Genomic DNA, 22,350 nt, shown 5'->3' with positions numbered 1-22,350 from the left:
AAATGACTGTATTATATAATAATATATGTTCAATGTTATTAAAATAGAATAACATGACAATATCTATCTTAAAAATAATTGTTGTTAAATCTACACAGAACTGTATGATTCTAAAAGTCAATGGAAGAAAATAAAGAACCGTCTATTCTCTCTGTTATACTAGATGCTTTCTCAACAACACTAACAACAATAAGTAATCCTTCATGGAAAGACATTTTTGATATTCAAATTAATAAAAAGACATTATCATCGTTGTCTGACGTCATTCATTATTTTAAATCTTTTTCTGAGTTATCATTTATTGATCTCATGACAGGTTATTTGATTTTGTCGCAAATATCAGAGTCTAATTACGATTCATTTCAGAAATATCAATTAATATCCAAAAGTTCTGTAGATATTCATTCTATACAAACCATTTACAAAGCAATTTCCCATTCAGTATCAGTATTTCAATGGACATTATATGAAAGCTATGCTTCTAATGAAGAAAAAAGGTATTACCAAAATAATAAAGAAGAAGTTTCTCGTTTAATTATCTCTCAGTATAATCATATTCACCCAGATGATATTATTTTATTACAACATAATTCAAAACCATTTTGCCCTGCACATTATGTTTGTGTTGATCATTCTATTGATGCTATAATAGTTTGTTGTAGAGGAACACAAACTATAACAGATTGCCTTGTTGATTGTTCATTTTATTATGAAAGCATTTATTGTGAAGGAGAATATGGGTTAATTCATAAAGGAATATATCAAACTGCATCAACAATCTATATTTCTGTACTTCCAGCAGTGAGAAAGTTATTAACAAAGTATCCAAAATATAAAGTTCTTTGTACTGGTCATTCTTTAGGGGGAGCTGTTGCAGAGATTGTAACTTTATTATATCGTTCAAGAAATAAAATGGTTCCTGTTTATTGTGTAGCATTTGGTGCTGTTCCTGCTGTATCTTCTAATATTGCTGAATTGCCAATATTTAAAGAGTGTATTCTAAATATAATTAATCAAAATGATATTGTCCCAAGAGCTTCTCATAGAGCAATGCAAGAATTATTAGAGAGAATAGATAATATTATCAATATTGTTGGGTATGATTTATATTATGAACTTGAAGATTCATTAGGAAAAAATGTAGATTTAACTGTTGCTCGAGTTATCAAAGAAAAAGAAATTACCTGGGACAAAATAAAAAATACAAATTATGTTGGTCAAGCTCTTCTTCCAATGGGCAATTGTATTGAAATTAGTGAAGGGAGGTGGTTTGAATTTGATAATGAGGCATTTGGACAAATAGAACCAAAACAAACAGCTGTTTCTGATCATTCAAGTTATAAATACGAAAAATCTGTACTTCAAAAGTATGAAGAAATTACTGGAATTAAACTAGTACCAAACAGAAAAGAAGAATACAAAATATTATCATCTAAGTTTGACCTATAACAATAATTAATAGAATTTAATTTATAGATAGATGATATATATTTTTTATTATCAATTTAACTTGTTTAAAATTATTTTTATTTTTAACTTATAAACTTTAGTGACAAATTTTCTATAAAACTATTAACATTAAAAAGAATTGTTCAAAAGATGAGAAGATATTAATGTTTTTTGGATTTCATTTAATATGAATTTAAAAAGAAAATAAAAATAGGATTTACAGTTTGACTCAATTACTAAAAGTTTTTACCTATTATTAAATGTACAATTTCTTTATTTGTTAAAGGCATATATAAGTATAATGTTATTGTCTATTTAATTGGTACATGAGAAACATAAGCGATATAGTTATATTCTAATATTTTAGCAATTTAAATTATTACCTAACAAATATTTCTTTAATAAAGCTGACTCTTGGAGTGAAAAAAGAAAGAGTTTTTAACAACACAATGGGGGTTGAACAAAATGAATTGATTTATTAGTTAAGACAAAGTTATAAACCTCTTATATTTCTTGAAGAACAAATTACATATAATGTATTTTATCATTAGTTCTTCAAGTAATTTATAAGACATGACAGCAGGTTTATCTAAAGTGTTAAACTAAAAATAATACAAAGGTAATGAGACATAAAAGTTATTATGAAAAATTTTAATAGATTAAATATTATATTTTATGATTTAACATAATAGTCATTGTTATATATAACAATGATTATAAAAATATAATACAAAACAGAAAAATGAACGGTCAATTTAAACTAACGAAAAGGTTTTCTTTCCTGTCTTAGCATTGTTGAACCCATGGTGATCCCTTAATATCTCTATTATTCAATAAGCAATGAATTGTATAATCACCATGTTCTGAAACTTTGTAAGTAACTCTGTATTTAGCTTCCTTCAAATTTTTGATATCAATATTTTCTTGTGGAATTTCTGTTCCATTTTCATGAATAATTTTAACTGAGAATTTAGCATTACCTGGTTTAACAGGTCCTCCTCTTTTACTTTTAGCAAGAATAGTAAATTGGAAGCAATCAACTCCTGATTTTTGATTATCAACTCCCTCTCCAACACAAACTTCATATGGTGCTTTACCAACTTTATCACCATTAAGTTTAATGTCAACTGTGTAATCACCTGGGAATTCTGGTGCATATTTACAACTGTAAGTACCATCGTTGTTATCAACACATTCACATTCTAAATCATCTCCATTTGGATCATGTACTTTAATATCAAATTTAGCTCCTCCTTCTTTAATAGGATCTCCATTATAATCTTTAGCTGTAATAACAAATTCTGCATCATTACAATCATCAAGATCTTCTCCTCCATCTACACCTGGTCCACTAACAACACAATTACCAGCAGTAATACCTGGAAGAATTTCTGGTGTAAATGGTGATCCTTTAATATGTTCAAAGTTAGATGGAACTTCTGGATTTCTTAAAATAACTTCAACATTATATTTACCTGGTTTAGTTGGTTTATATTCTGCATGATATGTACCATCCTCTTTCTTTTCAATTTTAGTTTCAAGTTCTTCATCATCTGGATCTGTTACACAAACATCAAATGGAACTGTTTCAAGTGTGCATGGTTCTCCATTTGGATTAACAGCATGAATAACAAATTCTGCCATATCACAAGTCTTACATCCTCCTTCAACTCCTGGTCCTTCAGCCCAACATTGTGCTGGATCAGCATCTTCATGATTAAGTTTAACTTCAAGATCAATTGGCATATTTTTAATACTTTTCATTTCCTTATTATCTGGATTAATCTTTTCTCCTTCTGGTGGAGTGACTGGTGTTTCAACTTGAACATCAATGTGATGTTTTCCTGGTTCTTTAGCAACATATTCAACATCATATGTACCATCTTCATTATCTTTAACTGTAACTTCAGCAGCAATAGTTGGTCCTTGGACAGTAACATTAAACTTTTGTCCTCCATTCTTGAGTTGTTCACCTGCTCTATTTCTTGTAACAATCTTAAATGGTGCTGGTGTTTTTGTTTCTGCATTTTCTAAACCTTCTCCTTCAGCAGTACAATTAAGTGCATCAGGAATTTCATCAAAGACAAGTACATCAACTGGTGTATTTTCTACTGGTTCATCATTAACAAGAACTTCAATTTTATGCATTCCTGGAACAACTGGAGTATAACCAACATCATAAGTTCCATCTCCATTGTCTTTGACTTCACAAGGAACTTCATTTCCTTGTGGATCAATTACTTTAACTTTTACATCATCTCCTCCATGTCCAAGATCTTTACCATTATTATCTTTACCAGTAATTTTGAAGTCTGCTGGAATATTAACTTCTCCTGTTTTAAGTCCATCTCCATCAACCAAAGAAGTTGATCCTCTCATTTTCTTTGGTTTGAATTTAACGGAAACATCAAGATCATGTTTTTCAAGAAAAGCTTTTAATTGAAGAACTAATGGTTCTACATCAGCTTCTGATTCAATATTGAAATTAGGTGGTTCATCTGGATTAATTTGTGGTTCTTCTGGGTTGACTTGTGGGTTATTTGTTTGTTCTTCAGTCATTTTGTTTATGTTTTCAAGTTCTTTATCATCTTTTAAATCCTTTTAATTCTTAAGAGTTAACCTTTGATATTTTTAGTCTTCTTTTGGGGATTAAAGGTGTCATTTTAAGTTCTTTTAACGTTATTAGTTCTGAGTAAAATAGTAGTGTTATAAATAGCAATTTTTACAAAAAGTTGTTATTTAATAGCATTATATTCATCAGTACATTATTTAAACAAATAAAAGACATTTAAACCAAAGTAAACAAAGAAAATAAATTTAAACTATACACATAGATTCTTACCTTATCTAAAAGTTAAGACATAGTGATGAATTATTACTACAACGTTCAATAGGAATATCTTCATTGACTACAGATTCAGTTCCTACAACAACAAAATCTTCTTCATAATCAAGAAACATATTTTCTTCTTGATCAAGGTTGTTTGTTGTTGGTTCAATTAAACTTGAAGGACGTACATATTGTTTGACTACTATAAGTGGTGTTTTTTGACAGTAAATAGTTTTACATTTAATCAAATGTGTAAAGGATGTGTTGAAACTCATATTGTAATTAATACCATTTTTCAATTCCCCTTTAAATATTATGCTGGTGTATTTCTGGAATGTAACCTTATCTATAATCCATCATTCTTTTCCATTAATTATTTTTTTTTTTTGAAATATCAATTACAACAATTAAATTACTTTTTTTTTAAATTACGAAAGACAAGTCAAACTTTTATTTTGGAGTAAATGAAATTAATGTTTCAATGTATCTTTTTTTTATAAGTTAAGGAGAAAAGGTTTGACGTCATTCTTTCTTTCGTAAATCATTTTCTTTGAATTTCTATGAAAAAACAATTATTAATTTCAAGTATGAATTGTCAATGTTCTATTTTTGTCTTTCTAGAAACTAAATAATGTTCTTTTCTTTTTGTTTTCAATTTCGTAAGATGTTTTGTATTTATTTTAGAAAAATCTCTTTTGAATTTCTTTTCTCTTGATTTTTAGTTGATTTTGTTTTGATTTCAACAACACTTTCACAATATTCTTGAAACTAAAGTTATAGAAAAAAAGATATCTTCCCAAATTACCCAAAAAACTTTAAACTAACTCTTGAAAAACAATTACTAAAAAGAATATTATAGAAAAAAGTTTATGTAAATAAATTACTTCAGTTAGTTTATGTCTCATAACAAATTTATTTATTAAAATCATTTTGATGTTTTTTTTAAAAAATTAAAAGACGATTCCATTTTTGTGTTTGTTCTTCGAACTAAAAATTGAATTTAATTACTTTATAATTTTTTTTACAAATGTATTACTTCTATTAAATGAATCAAACTTAATTCAATAACATGTCTATTCTCTTCTGAAGTTATTATCTGAATAATTATTATTCTACAACAATATTTTTAAGATCTTCTTTAAATTAAAGATTATAGAACCAATCACTAATAGAATAATACATATAAGTCGTATATAAAGTGGTTAATTAGTGTAATATAATTCAGTACTATTATTCTAAGAATTTCACCTTATATCTAACTATATATCTTTTATTGAATATATTTGATTTTGATATAAATATTATAAAATAAAGTACATTATATTTTACTATATCATATATTGGACGTGCTCATATCTTATTTTTTTTCATTACTTATTCATTATTTTTGAATAGATGGTTTTCTTTTTTTCTAACATATTCTATTAACATTGATCATAATATTAAACCAAAAATAAAAAATTCAATTTATACATAATACATAAAAACATTCTTTTATATATTTCTTTATCATTATATAATGTTAATTATCTAACATTATTAAAATATCATTATCTAAACAGTAGTGTTAATGAATATTCTTTTTGAGGATTATTTCAGTTTTTTTTTCAACTAACCTATAATATTCAAGAAATCCTATTTCTGGAATAATGTTATCTTCTTTTAGCTTGCTTTATCAATTTTTTTCATTATATTTTAATTACTCTACAACCCAGTATTAATTTTTTATTTTTATTGTTTTGTTTTTCATAAGTTGTCTACTATTTTAACATAGACTAAGTTTTTAAGTAATTAATATAATTCCTTTATTTTTTGTTCAAACTTTCTTTATTCGATTTATTCATATCATCATCTTATCTTATTATTTTCTTACTTCTTAATGATGACTACTCATTTGATTTGTTAATTAATCTAATTCTTTTATTATCTCTCTTTTTGTAGTCAAGATATTATTTATTTCTATTATTATCTATTCTTCTAACTACTATTATTATATTTCTTAGAATCAATTCGTATTAATAGCAATAATTCGTATCTAATAAATTTTGTTATTTTATTTTACCCAAAAACAAAAGAAACTTTAAAATAGAATATCAATTTAACGTTTATCTTTTTATATAATTTATTATCATTCTTAGAAGAAAATAAGTTAGTTTTTTTTCAATATTCATTAATTCAATTGAATTAAAATTTTCTTTAAACAAAACCGACCAAGAGATTTTTCTCCCAAACTTATATGATTTTGTTTTGAGGTAGAGTTTATTGTCCTAACACCTTATGAGAATAAGGCTATTCATTTTGAAAGAAATTTTAGTATGTAATGTTCATTTAGAATTAATACTTATTTATTATAATATTTTAGATTATCGATGTTTTTTTTTGTGTCAAATTATTCATTCTTAACAAGAACTTTTCTCACTAATATATATTCTTTATTATTATGAGAGTTCTGATTTTGGGGTTGTCATAAATAATTATATTAACATAAGATACATAATGGTTTAGAGGAATATCCGAATTTCCTTCAATTGAATGTCTAAAACGATTCAAATAAACCATCCTTGAATCAAAAAGGATCTAATAAAAATACAAAAGATAAAAAATAAGACTTCAGTTTGTTCCAAATTTAAAGTCCTTGGACAACCCCACATGACGAGATCCTATTGACTCAATATAATTGTACTTCACTTTCTGAATGTTGTTTCTTTGGATGACTAAATAAGTCAAAATCAGAAGAGAAGAAATCATTGTCATCCTCAATAGTAAACAAATCATTATCGATAGTATTTGTCGAAGAATCAGCAGTTGTCTCTGAATTAAAGAGAGGTTCTCTTTCTATTTTGTTTGTTAAAATAATTCTGCGTTTAGGCTCTTCATTTTCCATTGTAGTTTCTTCTTTTTCTTGTAACCTTCTTGGGTCTCTTGGCATATTAAATACAGGAGCTGGGTCATTAAATTCTTTTGAAGCTTTCATTTGTTGTTGGAGTGTTTCGTGTTGAATTAGTCCAGGTCTTCGAGGTTTCTTTTCATATTTCTTCTTTAAGTTTTGACGATGTTTATTATATCCTTTTTCACGTTCAATCAATCCTTTTGCTCTCTTTTCTTTAGGAATGAATTTACTTTCAACATATACCATTGTTGATTGTTCTGGAGGAAATAAGTCTTCAATATGACTATTAGTATCTTCAATTGGTTTATTATTTACCATAGATTCATCGTCAGTTGTAGAATCAAATCCAAATTTAATTTCTTTTTCTTGAAATAAATCGGTCATTAATGAAGTCTTTTGTCATAAAAAGATTGTTTTTTTATCTTTTTTATTCTCCGTTTAAATAATTGTTTTACTTCAAAATAATTTATTGCTTCTCCAAACCAAAAAAAAATTACCAATAAAAAGTAATTAATTTTATCTGATAAAAACTAATTATTTATTAGTAAAATTCTATTACCTTATCGTTTATTTAAAGAAAATTATCCCATGAATGTTATTATTGTCATTCTTTTTATTTGAAAGTTGTCATTTATAACATCATTACATTATAAGAATATTAATACATTTAATCATATACATTTATTATGTATTTCATTAGTTTAATTAAATAATTTATTTATCCATCTATTGGTATTGAAAATATTTTTTTATTAATTAATTATTAAGTTCGTTTATGTGTATTTTTTTGAAATGTCTAATAACTTATTTATCATGAACAAATTAGCTAATAATATTATAATATTTTCTAATAAAAACTTATTTCTTTTTAATACAGTTATTTTTCATTCAAAAATTAAAAACAAAATAAAATCAATTATAACTTACTAAACAATTAGTATTTCATCATATTGAGAGATGAGAATGACTCCATTTTATTTTTATTAAATTAAAGTCTTTTCAAATATTATTGAATTAAATGTTCTTCATTTAAATTGTTATTTGATTATTATTTTGAATTTGATGAGTATTAAAACTCCTCACTCTTTATAATATTATTTTATTTTGAAAATATCAATAACACTATAACTATGTTTCATCTTCTTTAATATCAACAACCACTTTATAATCACTTTTTTCTTTATAATATTACATACTTGTTCAATTCAAAATATCATTATCAAATATACTTGATTCTAAATAAATAGTATTCCCATCATAATATAATAAATAATTCTTTAAGACTTATTCATAATAAATAATAACCAATTAATTTTGAATAGATATTATATCACCAACAACAACATCATAGCCAAATAGTAACTAGAATGGTTCAGTGTTTTCATTTATTTTAGGGTTCAGCGTAGTGCCTCTGAATTATCGTCTTCAAATCTATATTACTTTTATTTAAAATAAGTAATAAAATGAAAATACGTTTTTCATGAAATAAAAACAAATAGAAATAAAAAATTAAAAACTATAAAAGAATCAGAAGTAATGAAATTAATCATTGTTATTTGTTTGTTTATTCAAGTACAATCAGAACGATATAATGCTGCATCACAACCAAATGAATTTCAAATAAAAGGAGATGCGTATACAAATGGAAGGTATATGTATATTACTGCAGATAAAAAAAGTCAAAAAGGTATGGTTTCATTAAAAAAACGTATACTTAGTGATTATTTTAATGTAACGTATGAATTTTCATTACTTTCTATTTCCAATAAAAAACATGGAGATGGAATGGCATTTTGGTTAACTCCAGAACAACTTGAAATTGGAACAGCATTAGGTGGACAAGAACAATGGAAAGGATTAGCTATATTCGTTGATACATTTCAAAACTCATATGCTTCAATTCCAAGTATTCAATTAATTTATAATGATGGAACTTTAACATACGAACCAAAAAGAGATGGGATTGATATTTCAAAAAGAACATGTTCATTTACGATTAATCGTAATTCTCCACAACGCCTAACAATTAATTATATAAATGGTAAAATTAATATTGATTTTAATAATGAACATTGTACTTATTATAATCAAAAATTACCAAAAGGACTTGTTGTTAGTGTTTCTGGGTTAACTGGTGAATTATCAGATACACAAATTCTTAATTCAATTGAAATTGAAGATATTACTCCTTCAACAACACATAACGTCAATCCTCATTATATTGGTATTAATCTTGATTCAATAACAAGAGAATTTACTGCATTAGAACTTGGAAGAGAATCATCGTATAACTTAAAAATAATTTATGACACAATTCATGAAATTGATAAATCAACTGCAATAACTAAAAAATTTGTTATTGCACGACAACAACAACTAAATAAGATATTAGAGTCATTAGAAAATGTCCCAAAAGGTTTACCTACAAAAGCAATTGACCAATTTATATCAACAACAACAATTCAACTCGGTAACTTATATGATTTATATGAATCAATGAGACAAACTGCTGATAACCTTCTTGAAAGAATTAGAAAAAATACAATTCTCCAAGAAAAAATAGTTGTGAACAAACTCACTATATGGGATTATTTACTGTTTTTAAATGGTATTGTTCTTGCATCAGTCTTAGTTTATATAACTTTAAAAGTAATATCATCACAATCCAATAATTTTTAATTGAAACATTAAGAATAAATTATTTCTCTTTAATAATTTAAGCATTTCTTAGAAAAACAAAAAAAAATACTAAAAAAAAATCAATTCAAAATAATTGAAGCTAATAATTGCTTGATAAGGAAGTCATCACAGTCACTTAATTCTTTCATTGCATTAACATATTCTTCAGAGTCAGCCCTAATCTTTTTAACTATATCTCTAACTTTAGATACATCACATTTATATTTACCATCATACTTAGCTTTATATTCATCAAAAGCTTTTTTGGCTTTTTCTTCATTTAATTCAATCTTAAAGTAATCAACCCATAATTTAGTTTCACGTGCTCCACTTTCAGCAGAATCACTTGAATGGAAACAATTAATTCCACCACAACTTCCAAACTTACCTCTAAGACATTCTACTTGAATTGCCTTTTCAACAAAAGTTGGACCAAATACTTCTCTAATAGTTTTAACAGCATTAACACCTTCAAAAACCATAACAATAACTCCATTTGGATTACAAATGAAATTAAGAAGTTTTGGGAAAAAGCCTTTTCCTTTATGTTCTTCATAGTGTTGTTCTGCCAATTCAGTTGGTACAACATGATGTTCAAAACAAAGAAGCTTTCCTCCATTAATAGACTTTAATAATGTTTCAACTGCAGTAATAGGAGCTTGTCTGATACATACAGCATCTGGTTTAGCAAGAACAAGAGCTCTTTCTACTGACATCTAAAATAACTTGATATATTATAAGTTCGGTACTCCTTTTTATAAACTTCTTTCACTTCTAGAACTCAATACTCTTCTATTAATTTCTTCATATGAGTGAAGATTTTTCATTTTTCTTCTCCAAAAAGTGGATTTTTCTATTAACTCTTATAATGGAAATTGATGTGTCAACAAATATTCTAAATCTATATTAAATACAATTATTTTTGTTTTTGATCAGTTTTATGGAAAAGAATTACACAATACATTAAGTGATCAATAATAAATCATCACTTAAATCAATTTTGTTACATTTTATTTTTTCTTTTATTTTATAACAAAAGAACTTATCACTTCTGTCACTTTTTTAATCTCTATCTTATTTCTAATCTCTTCATCTTAATTTTTATTTCCAAATCCTATGCCATTTCATAATTATTTCTAGTTTTTAGTTATTATGTCTTTTATCACTATTTTTGATAAAGTCTTTCTATTCAATCTATTTATTATTTAGCTGATCTTTTTACTTATACGCCTATTCGTATGACTATTAATTTTATAATTTTACAATTACTAACTTTTTGTCAATTCCTAGTTTTATTGAAACAACCTACTTTTCTAAGAAAGATAAAACTTACGTATTTTGATGGTGTAGTGGTTATATTAGAAGTAGTATTTATTAATCCTTTTATTTCTGTTATGTGTATTTTTTATTTTTAAAATTTGGATTGACGTGGATAATCCTCCTAATTCGTGAAAATGGATTTATAAGTTAAATATTTAATATTATTCATATACTTTGTAGTTTCAAATGGACGATATTATAATTCATCATTACCAATTTGAACAAAAGAATTCTAGACGTATCAAGATTCAGAAAAACATATTACTAATTAACATTCTTTTTATTAAGAAATAACTTATAACAATGTCTCATGTCTAGTTTAGTATTAATAAGGTATTTCATTAAAACTTTTTATAACCAAACTGTTTTAATTCTTCTCATTTATTCACATGAATTATAATATAAAAGGTTCTTTTGAGACTCTAATAAATAAAAAGAATGGGGAATTGTTGTTAAAAATTATTCATATTACCATAATACTCTAAATAATTCATTCTAATCGATTATTCATGAAAAAGTGTGTTCAAGTAATTTCATGAATGGATTAACATAATTGTCTATTCTTCGTTACAACAAAATACACACAAGGCACGGTTGATTATCAACCAATAATACAAGAATATTTGTTTTATTAAATTAATGAACGTAAATGAAAGAAATTAAATTCAAAGAAAGAAGAAATTTCAACAATAGAAAGAGTTATGAAAAAATAAAGAAAATTTTTATTATTTGTAAATTCTCAAAATAATGAAACTTCGAAAACAATGGAAAGGCACAGTAATTTGAACTTTTATATTTATTTCTAATTATTAAAAGTTCAAAAAATAAAAAAAGGGTGAGAAGCAAAAATTGAAGAAGAGAGAATGAAAGAAAGAAGAACTAAAAAATAAAATAGAGATGGATGTGTTGTCGATACAAATAGTGGGATCGTACTTTAAAGAGTTGAGAGATATTGAAAGGTATGTGATGGTAAGTAGAAAGTATGGGAGAAGTGTGAGAACAAGTAAATATCCTAGCTTAATACCTTATAGTAAAGAGTTTAAAGAAGTATTTCCAATGGTGACTTCAGTGATAATAAATAACCGAAGTATTGAGAGAATGGGTGAACTAATATGGCAAGAAAGTCTAGAGGGAATTAGAGGGATAGAGATTGAGATAGATGAAAAAACCCCAGAAGAAGCTCTTTGTATAGAACCAGAAATATTTGGGAAGATACAAGGAATAAGTATTAAAAAAGGAAGACGAACAAGGAATGTATATTTAATAATGAATGAAATAGGGATGTTTAGTAATTTAAGACGATTAGAAATAGGAAGTGAATTGGTTATGTGGAAAAATGATGGAGAAAGAAGAACTAAAGAAGAAATTGGGGAGATGATTGGGAGGTCATATCTAAAGATGATAATCATCCACCATTTTGATATAGTGGAACATGAAATAATTAAAGAGGTAATAGGAAGGTGGCGTGGTCAAGGCATTTGTTATTTAAAGAAAGGAATAGAATCAGGGATTGTACAGAAAAACATAGCAAATACACCACGAAATATGCTTTATTTTTTAACAAATAAAAAAATAACTGATGAAGATGTAAAGTTATTATCAACACAAATAGTCTTATATAAGAAAGTAATCAAAGGAATAACAATGACAAAACCAACAAAAGAAATTGCACAGTGGAGGTCAATTTTTGTGTTATATGGGATCACTTGTTTTGGAATAGGGAATTGTACAGCAGATAAAGGGCATAAAATTTTTTTTAAGTTACCACTGATAAAAAAAGTAGAGCTAAAAGGTGAGTTAATTCAAAGACCTTGGTTTTTCCAGTCTCTTGAAAGTCTTAGGTTCAAAGAAGAAATAGAAAGGGGAGTAGAAAAACGAGGTAGAATGACTTGGACATATGATATATTTCAGACTCTAAGAAGAATGAAATTGTATTGTAGTATTGAAACAATGGTATCAATCAAATTACCAAGTGGACTAGAAAGTCTCAAAGTAGTGTTTCAAGGAGAAGGAAGACTAGAAGATGAATGGAGACTAGAACAGATACAACTGAAAGAATTGAAGATGAGCAACCTTGATAAGGAAGCTCCTATTTATCTTCCAAATACTTTAGAAAGGATAGGTATCAAGAATATAAGGGACAAATATTATGACCTATATCGACTCTATGAATATAAAGCATTGAAAAGAATTAAGGTTAAAGAATGCAATGACATGCAACGGTTGTTAATACCTGAGAAAGTAGAAGAAATCAGAGTCAAAGGATGCAACAAACTTGAAGAAATATATAAGATAGAAGAAAAGAAGGAAATAAGAAAATTGAAAATAGTGGATTGTCGAAAGTTAAAGATTAAGGGAATTCCAGAGAGGGTAGAAGAACTAACTATAAAATACTGTGATAGTATAAGGAAAGTGGAGGTTAAAGGAAGAAAACAGATGAGTCACGTTGAAATAAGTAGTAGATTAGAGGAATTAACACTTATGGCAAAGGTTGAAGAGCTGATACTAAGAATGCCAAAGGAAGGAATTGATGAAGGTAAAAGTTATATCAATGTAGAAGGTGAAATGAGAAAGATGGAAATTGAATGGGACAAGAAAAATATAAAATACCCAGAAAGAATTAAAGAATTAAGAATTAAAGGGATAGAGGGAATAGAGAGTTTTGAAGGGCTTCCTGACAAGAACCTCCGAACGTTAGTGATTAGCAATGTAAGTGCAAGACAAGGAATAAATATTCCAACTAGTTTAGTGGAACTTCAAATAGAAAATTCTAAAGTAGGGAATTTGTATTCCTTGAAGAATTGTCATTATTTAACATCAATTGAAATGCAAAATTGTGAGGATATTAGTACAATTTCAATCCCATATAATGTTTTAATGATTAAGTTAAAAACTTTACCATCATTGACAGGGTTAATTCATATACCAAATTCACAACTCAAATCAATGGAAATAGAAAATTGTACATCAATTGAGGTTTTACAAACACCATTTTCATTGAAGACACTAATATGTAAATTGTGTTATAACCTAGGAACATTTTTAAATCTAAACATCACAAAAATTGTATACTTCGAGTTATCAAATAATTCAAAAATCAAAGTACTCAACCTTCCGCTCACTATTTGTTATCTTTCAATCAATGCTTGCTATTGTCTTAATTCAATAGTTGGGCTAGATTCATTATATACATGTTATTATTTGCGCATTACACATTGTCCCACATTAACTACTTGCACTATTCCACAAACTGTTAGGCTTTTTGATATCAGCCAGAATGCATTTGAAATTGCATATTAAGAAATGGCTATTGCTTGATTTGTCTTTTAAAAAAAATGATATAAATATGTTTTAAATATTAGGTATAGTTTAATACTATTTCATTTCATCTAGTTAAATTTGATTTGAACTGACTCAATGATGGAAATACTAACTAAATACTGGTCAAGGCAAAAGGTAGTTGTTATAAGATATACAATAAGAAGAAGGGAAAAGAAATATACTTTGGGTGTAAAACAAGAGATAAGGCTTGGTCAAAGAGATGATTGGGGAATGATAAAGCACAACCACAACAAAAAGACAAATCAGTATTGAAAAAACAGCTGTGAAGAAGAAACAAAACTGAGAAGTAAAAGAGGTTCAGAAGTAAAAGCCACAAAAATATAAATAGCTAGACTGAGAAAAACAATGAAAGATAAAAAGGTTAATTAATAGACATGCATACATTTAGTGTTATGACTATTAGTAAATATTTATTTCAGTTTCTTAATATTCTCTACTTCCAATTCGTATTTATTTATATGTTGTGTGAATTATTTGTTTCTTCTTCTGTTATATTATCAGAATTATTTGTGTAAAACATTAAGTATTTCATATTTTTGATGATTATTGGTTGTATGTATCATAGGGAAAGTCTAATTGTAATTTTAGTGTCTTTATTCTTATTACTGTTTCTTTGTGTATTAATTTATCATTAATATTGTATTGTTTGTAAATAATGATATTATTTTTATGTTATGTTGTATTTATTTGTGTATTTCTATTTATTTTATGAATATATTTTATTTGTATATACTTATATTGAAATATATCAATATTATTAATACTTTATTTCTTTCATATTTTTGTAATATATGTTTTATTGCATGAAATGATTAATTATTAATAATTAAATCATTAATTGAAGGTATAAAATATTTCATTAATATTAATACCATGATGAGGATTATTAAAATCAATTAAATCAAATTCTTAAAAATTTTGTTATTAATACTTATTTATATTTTTTAATATTTATGGTTTGATATTGTTTGTATCTTCTTTGTGTTTTATTTTGACATTTATTTCTATTGTGATAATACTGTTTATTTCTATTAAAATTGTTGTTAAAATAATTATGACAATGAAAATGAATGAAATAAACAATATTATCAATGTAGTGTTAGTTATGTTAATAATTAATAATATAATGATTCATATATTTCTGTCAATAAAGATAATACATATTTCACTCATTCTTCTATCATTTATATTTATTGTTTGATATGAAATTATCTTGCTCTGATTATTTGTTTTAATATTATTTGTTATGTTTCTTGTCATTCATCAATTTCTTTAAAATTAAATAAAAAGAGAAAGAATCAGAATGATTCAAATAAGATAAAAAATAAAATTAATGTTGAATTGATAGAATAATGAAATAAAAGAAAATGATAAGAAAGAAATACATAATTATACAATTAGTACTAATGTATATGTTTATTCATTATTAGAATATGATAAAAGTGAAGAATAAGTAACACCTTTAACAAATAATAGAAAGACAGTATATTGAATTAGTCATGTTGTACTATTATTTTTTCATTATATAATATTTAATTTATTCTTTTATTATTCTTTTTGTGTTATTTCATTTTATTATTTGATATTTATCATTGAAAACAATATTATTTAAATTAATAATACAATTATTTTCTATTGAATATTACAACACAATTAGTTGGTTATTCTCTTCATTTTTATTTTGACTTTCTTGTTTATTTCAATTTATATCTATTCATGTCATTTCTTTCATATATATCAATTATATTCATTAATTTTTATTCTTGTTTCAATTCTTGTTTCTTGTTATTAATCAATTATTTATCATTACATCATTTGACAATAAAATGAGTATTATCCATTTTCTATTATGTTAAATAAAAATAAAAATTTTTAGAATAACCTTCTAATTTTAATAAAAAAAATGCACGAAGTGGGGTTTGATCCCACGCATCTTTCGATATCCACGCCTAAAGCGGACGCCTTAGACCACTCGGCCATTCGTGCTTTTCCTTTATATTACTTTTTCTTCTCTTATTAGTCTTTTTCTTCTTTTAACTCTTTCTTATCCGTGTTGTGTCTTATTCCTTTGAACATTATGTTTTGATATTTTCTTTATCAACATATTATTTATAGTATATTCACTGTTTAACTCAATTTCTTTATTTCATAGTTTTTGTTCTTATTGTGATTTAAATGTGTTAATGTGTTTTATTTGTGTTTTGATAAATTGAACTTTGTTAAATAAAAAGATGAAATGAATAAGACATATCATTATTAAATTATGTATTTCATAGTTAATACAACAATCTGTGTTTATTAGACATATCATTGAATGAAATATTACATTCTATCGTTGTTCTGAATATCAGTCAATTGTTCTTCTTATAAAGAATTACCCTCATTTATTTTTTTATAAAGTATAAACAAGTCATTAATTATTTATAAGAATATGTCTATGATAATAATCACCTTCAATAAATGTTAGTAAACTACGAAGTGTATTTCAATTATTTTTTAGTTATTTTTTATTTTTTGTTTTTTCAAACTTTTTTTTTAAAAATTGTTTATCTTTTTGGTTGTTGTTCTTCTAAATAATACTAAATTTCATGTATTATTCATATACGTTTGAATGACTTTTTGATAGAATTTCAGTTTCATGTATGGTTATCAATGTGTTTTGTTTCATTAATTGAGTCTCATTCTTCATATAAAACATGGTTAATGATTCTAAAACTGTGTGAGTGTAACTCATGTTTACTTCATAATTTTCTTGATATTTCATGTTATTTTGTGTAATTAAAAATTATTTCAATTAAATATGATTGTTAAATGATTATTTTTTAATGATTCTATATATCATAATTCACATATGAAAGAATAAGAATAATATCATAAAGTCAATTTCTATTTGAAAAGAAATAATAATTCTATTTTGTGTTACATTTTCCTTTTTAATTGTTAGTTCAATACAAAAGAACTTGTAAATAGATTTTATTTGTTGACTCGATATTGCTGAATTTTATTACTTTGATTATAAATAATTCAAGTTGTTATTAAATATAATGAATATATAATAGACACTGAATATAAATAATTGTTAAATCATTTGTTTATAATTATTATATAATGATTAAAATAATTTACACTTAATATTATTTCATAAACATTAATTCAATTTGTCTTTTATCATCTAATTACATTAATACATTAATTGGCAACGAAAAAAAGAAATAATATAAAAAGAACATAAAGATATAAAAGAATAAAAAGAAAGTAAGAAGTAGATGAAGAAAGAATAAAAGTAGAAAGTAAAGAAGATAAAAAGAAAGTATAATAAAGAAAATAAAAAGTAATAAATCACAAAGAGATGATAAAAGAAGAAAAGAATGAAAATGGTGTATTTTTAATGTAAAAATTAGAAATATTCAATAATAAGTGTCTAATTTAATTGTGTAAAATGATTAATATTATTTTATTATTGAAAAATATTTTACTCTTTTTTATGTTTATTATTTATATGTGTATAACTTCATTATGATGTTTATTATATAATCAATCATAAGTGTTATGTTATTATAACATGTAATAAGTGATAAAATATAAATGAAAATGATATGAATATATGATATAGAATATAAAAACAAAAGAATAATAAGAATAAATGATAAATAAATATAGAAATGATAATCAATGATATAATAATAAATTCAAAGTATAAAAGATAAATTTAATATTAATATAAATCAAAACAGAATAAATATAAAATGAAAATAGATATAAATGATAAGAATATAAAAATGATAAAGATGAATAAACAAATAATAAAATACATTTAAATATAAAAGAATAACAATAAGAAAATCTAAATAATATAAACATAAAAATAAGAAAATAAGAATAATATAATAATATATAGATAATAAGAATAACACAATGATATAAATAATATAAACAGAGAAATAAATATATAAAAATACGATAGATAAATAACATATAAATAAAAGAATAAAAAGAATAAAAATAAATATGATTCATCAAATAATCTATTTCATTAATATTTCATACAAAATGAGTACAACTGATAAAAGATAAACATAAATATTTACATATTGTTTATTTATCATACTTTTTATTTTTATTTGTTAGGAGCAAAATATAATAAATGGAAAATTCTATTGATGCAAATTATTTTACATCTTTTTCATTTTTGTAAATTATTTGGATTCATTTTTTCTTTGCTAATTTTCGTGCCAAATATAACAAACACATAAGTACATAAATCAATAAACACAAAATAATATAAGAAAGGTTCAGAAATATAAAGATGGAATAAATAGAAATTAAATAAATTTGATAAGTAATGTGCGATTTATTCATAAATTAACAATAAAAATGAAAGAAATAGAAAATAATAATATATAACGATAAGAAAGACAATATAAAACAGAAAATGAAATTTAACATGTATTAATTATATAATGAAGATAATATTGAAGATGTAAAACCACAACAAACACAAAAATTAAATAATATGAAGATGGAAAAATAACAGTAATATTAACAGAATAACAACTCTAAAGAATGAAAACAAATATACAAAATAAATATCATTACTTAAAAATATTTATTATTAGAATTGGTTTATAATTAAATATTTTTATTCTATTTTCAAAAAATATACAACAAAAAGTTAAATAACAAATTAATCTAATTCAATTATGAACTTCAATTCTCTTTGTAATAACAATCTTATATTAAACAGAAAAGTAATTATAAAATATTGAAAACACTTCTTTCTTCTGTTAATCTATTTATTTGAAGAACGTATTATTTAAACATTATGTTAACATTATTACTTTTTATATTTAATTTTACTTCCATTTTATTTGATTTTAGATCATTTGTAATTAACATAAAATATATTCTATCAACATGAATAATTAATATAGTAATTAAATGATTAATCTTTTATTTGTTTTCATTATTTATTTTATTTATTGATAAACAACAAAAATCAAATAATTTTACATTAACACAATGCAGAATATGTTGTTTAATGTAACATTAATTTTTATTTCAATTTTAATTTTTCTTTTCAATTTATTTCAACTTTTAATTAATTATTTTATTCATTTCTTCATTCATATTATCCATGATATTTTTAATGTTTCATGTTTAACATTTTACATTTTTCTTTATTATTTAATTATATTCAAAATACATTTCTTGTTTTTGAATGTTTAAATTAAATATTCATTATTAATTATTATATTTTTACATTAAATTTGTATATACTATTTAAAACAATTTCTATAATTATATATAACATTGTTTATTTATTTTTGTAATGATAGTATATTTCTTTAATCAAATGTACGAATAATAAGAATAAAACGATTAATTTTAATGAATTATCATATACCGTTTTTATTATTCTATTTCCTTGTTTTGGTTTTAATTATTTAGTATTCATTTTTATCAATCAACAAAACAATGAAATTTCTACTTGAATATTCACCACATTATTGTTCTTTTATTCAATTTATTTGTCTTCTAAATCTCAAAAATGAAGTAGAACGATATTTTGTGTTTTTATATAAATTCATTAAATACGACTGTTATTTGACTAATTATACTTTTAGTATTATTTGAGTCTTTCCATTCATTTTCTTATCTCTTGGTTATTTTTCTTATTTCTCATATCATTTGTTAAGTGTGATTAAAATGTCGTTAAGTAATTATTACTGTTCATTATGTAATGTTTATTTGGTATTGTATTTTTAGAGAATTAATATAAATGTTATTTAAATGAAAAGAAAGAATAATGTTATAAATAACAAAAGAACACGTGGAAATGATAAAGCAATGAGTAAATGAGTAGTAGAAAGAATGAAAGATTGGCACAAACAATGAACCACGTAAACATGATAGAAATGGAGAGAATGATATATAAAGGAAGTCTGAAGTAAAGAAGTCATTAAATGAGTAAATACACAGGATTAGGTATTGGAATAGATTTAGGTACAACATATTCATGTGTTGGTATTTGGCAAAATGATCGAGTAGAAATTATAGCAAATGACCAAGGAAATAGAACGACACCATCATATGTTGCATTTACTGATACAGAAAGACTTATTGGGGATGCAGCAAAGAATCAAATTGGAATGAATGTTAAAAATACGGTATTTGATGCAAAACGAATGATAGGAAGAAGATTTAGCGATCCAACTATTCAAAATGATATGAAACATTGGTCATTTGAAGTAGTTGATGATGGACATGATAAACCACTAATTGAAGTAGAATATAAAGGAGAAGTTAAAAGATTTACACCAGAAGAAATTTCATCAATGGTATTAAGTAAAATGAAAGAAACGGCAGAAACATTTGTTGGAAAAGAAATAAAGAATGCAGTTATTACATGTCCAGCATATTTCAATGATTCTCAAAGACAAGCTACTAAAGATGCAGGAACAATTGCAGGAATGAATGTGATGAGAATTATTAATGAACCTACGGCAGCAGCTATTGCATATGGACTTGATAAAAAAAGTTCAGGAGAGAAGAAAGTATTGATATTTGATCTTGGAGGAGGAACATTTGATGTATCAGTTCTTGCAATTGAAGAAGGAGTGTTTGAAGTTAAAGCAACTAATGGAGATACACATCTTGGAGGAGAAGATTTTGATAATCGACTTGTTAAATATTTTATTGGTGAGTTTGAAAGAAAATATAAGAAAGATATTAGTGGGAATGCACGAGCTGTTAGAAGATTAAGAACGGCATGTGAAAGAGCAAAAAGAACATTATCAAGTGCAAGTGTTGCTAATATTGAAGTTGATCAATTATATGAAGGAATTGATTTTTATACATCTATTACACGAGCTAGATTTGAAGAAATCAACATTGATTTATTTAAATCAACTATTGGACCAGTTTCAAGAGTATTAGAAGATGCTAAAATAGATAAAAGTAGTATTGATGAAGTAGTATTGATAGGAGGAAGTACAAGAATTCCAAAAGTCGTTGAGATATTAAAAGAATTTTTCAATGGGAAAGAACCAAATAAAAGTATTAATCCAGATGAAGCAGTTGCGTATGGAGCAGCAGTACAAGCAGCTATATTAACAGGAACCGGAGGGAAAGCAACAGAAGATGTGTTATTACTTGATGTTGCACCACTTACACTTGGAATAGAAACAGCAGGAGGAGTTATGACAGCATTAATTCCTAGAAATTCAACAATTCCAGCAAAGAAATCCGAAATATTTTCTACATATGCAGATAATCAAGCAGAAGTATTAATTCAAGTATTTGAAGGAGAAGCATCAATGACAAAACATTGTAATTTACTTGGAAGATTTGAGTTAACAGGAATAGCACCAGCACCACGAGGAGTACCACAAATCGAAGTTACATTTGACATTGATGCAAATGGAATATTAAATGTAACAGCAGAAGATAAAAGTAGTGGAAAGAAGAATAAAATTACTATTACAAATGACAAAGGAAGATTAAGTAAAGAAGATATTGATAAAATGATAAGAGAAGCAGAGAAATATAAAGCAGAAGATGAAGAGAATAAGGCACGAATTGAAGCAAAGAATCAAATAGAAAATATGTGTTATTCAATGAAGAATAGTATTAAAGAAATGGGAGATAAAATAAGTGAAGAAGATAAGAAGAAAGCAGAAGAAATAATAGAAAAGAATTTAAAATGGGTTGATAACAATCAAAATGGAAGTAAAGAAGAATATGAGAAGAAAAAGGAAGAAGTTGAAAAAGAAATTGGAGAGATTTATTCAAAAATAACTCAAGGAGGAAGAGGATTTACAGGAACTAGAAACACGGAAAA

The 22,350-nt window shown here is 24.7% G+C and overlaps 7 protein-coding genes and 1 non-coding gene across 8 annotated transcripts, besides 3 other annotated features; 4 read left to right on the top strand and 4 right to left on the bottom strand.

Annotated features, from left to right (window-relative positions):
* Positions 1 to 120: 120 nt before the first annotated feature.
* EHI_104400 (lipase, putative) lies at positions 121 to 1,449 on the top strand (the record flags this gene model as incomplete). The annotated part of the gene is made up of 1 exon (XM_649924.1): positions 121 to 1,449. The coding sequence occupies one exon, from the start codon at positions 121 to 123 to the stop codon at positions 1,447 to 1,449; it is 1,329 nt and encodes a 442-aa protein (XP_655016.1).
* A 786-nt stretch (positions 1,450 to 2,235) lies between these two features.
* EHI_104390 (actin binding protein, putative) lies at positions 2,236 to 4,008 on the bottom strand (the record flags this gene model as incomplete). Its single annotated transcript, XM_649925.2, has 1 exon — positions 2,236 to 4,008. The coding sequence occupies one exon, from the start codon at positions 4,006 to 4,008 to the stop codon at positions 2,236 to 2,238; it is 1,773 nt and encodes a 590-aa protein (XP_655017.2).
* Positions 4,009 to 6,947: 2,939 nt separating this feature from the next.
* EHI_104380 (uncharacterized protein) lies at positions 6,948 to 7,553 on the bottom strand (the record flags this gene model as incomplete). The annotated part of the gene is made up of 1 exon (XM_649910.1): positions 6,948 to 7,553. One exon carries the CDS (start codon positions 7,551 to 7,553, stop codon positions 6,948 to 6,950), a length of 606 nt encoding a protein of 201 aa, XP_655002.1.
* An 879-nt stretch (positions 7,554 to 8,432) lies between these two features.
* Positions 8,433 to 8,602: a repeat region.
* A 103-nt stretch (positions 8,603 to 8,705) lies between these two features.
* Positions 8,706 to 9,848, top strand: EHI_104370 (vesicular integral membrane protein VIP36, putative; the record flags this gene model as incomplete). The annotated part of the gene is made up of 1 exon (XM_649911.1): positions 8,706 to 9,848. One exon carries the CDS (start codon positions 8,706 to 8,708, stop codon positions 9,846 to 9,848), a length of 1,143 nt encoding a protein of 380 aa, XP_655003.1.
* A 67-nt stretch (positions 9,849 to 9,915) lies between these two features.
* Positions 9,916 to 10,564, bottom strand: EHI_104360 (nucleoside diphosphate kinase, putative; the record flags this gene model as incomplete). Its single annotated transcript, XM_649912.2, has 1 exon — positions 9,916 to 10,564. The coding sequence occupies one exon, from the start codon at positions 10,562 to 10,564 to the stop codon at positions 9,929 to 9,931; it is 636 nt and encodes a 211-aa protein (XP_655004.1). The 3' UTR covers positions 9,916 to 9,928.
* A 1,501-nt stretch (positions 10,565 to 12,065) lies between these two features.
* Positions 12,066 to 14,468, top strand: EHI_104350 (uncharacterized protein; the record flags this gene model as incomplete). The annotated part of the gene is made up of 1 exon (XM_649913.1): positions 12,066 to 14,468. One exon carries the CDS (start codon positions 12,066 to 12,068, stop codon positions 14,466 to 14,468), a length of 2,403 nt encoding a protein of 800 aa, XP_655005.1.
* Positions 14,469 to 14,858: 390 nt separating this feature from the next.
* Positions 14,859 to 15,476: a repeat region.
* Positions 15,444 to 15,775: a repeat region.
* A 639-nt stretch (positions 15,776 to 16,414) lies between these two features.
* EHI_104340 lies at positions 16,415 to 16,496 on the bottom strand. Its single transcript has one exon. It is a non-coding gene; the product is annotated as a tRNA-Leu (tRNA).
* Positions 16,497 to 20,473: 3,977 nt separating this feature from the next.
* On the top strand, positions 20,474 to 22,270 carry EHI_104330 (heat shock protein70, hsp70A2, putative; the record flags this gene model as incomplete). The annotated part of the gene is made up of 1 exon (XM_649914.1): positions 20,474 to 22,270. A coding segment is annotated over one exon (1,797 nt), but the record flags the coding sequence as incomplete, so codon positions are not given.
* Positions 22,271 to 22,350: the final 80 nt, after the last annotated feature.

This window comes from Entamoeba histolytica, genomic scaffold (assembly GCF_000208925.1).
Source record: "Entamoeba histolytica HM-1:IMSS scf_1104750517879 genomic scaffold, whole genome shotgun sequence".
Classification (NCBI taxonomy): Eukaryota; Evosea; order Mastigamoebida; family Endamoebidae; genus Entamoeba; species Entamoeba histolytica.
This window is presented reverse-complemented; position numbering and strand designations above follow the sequence as displayed.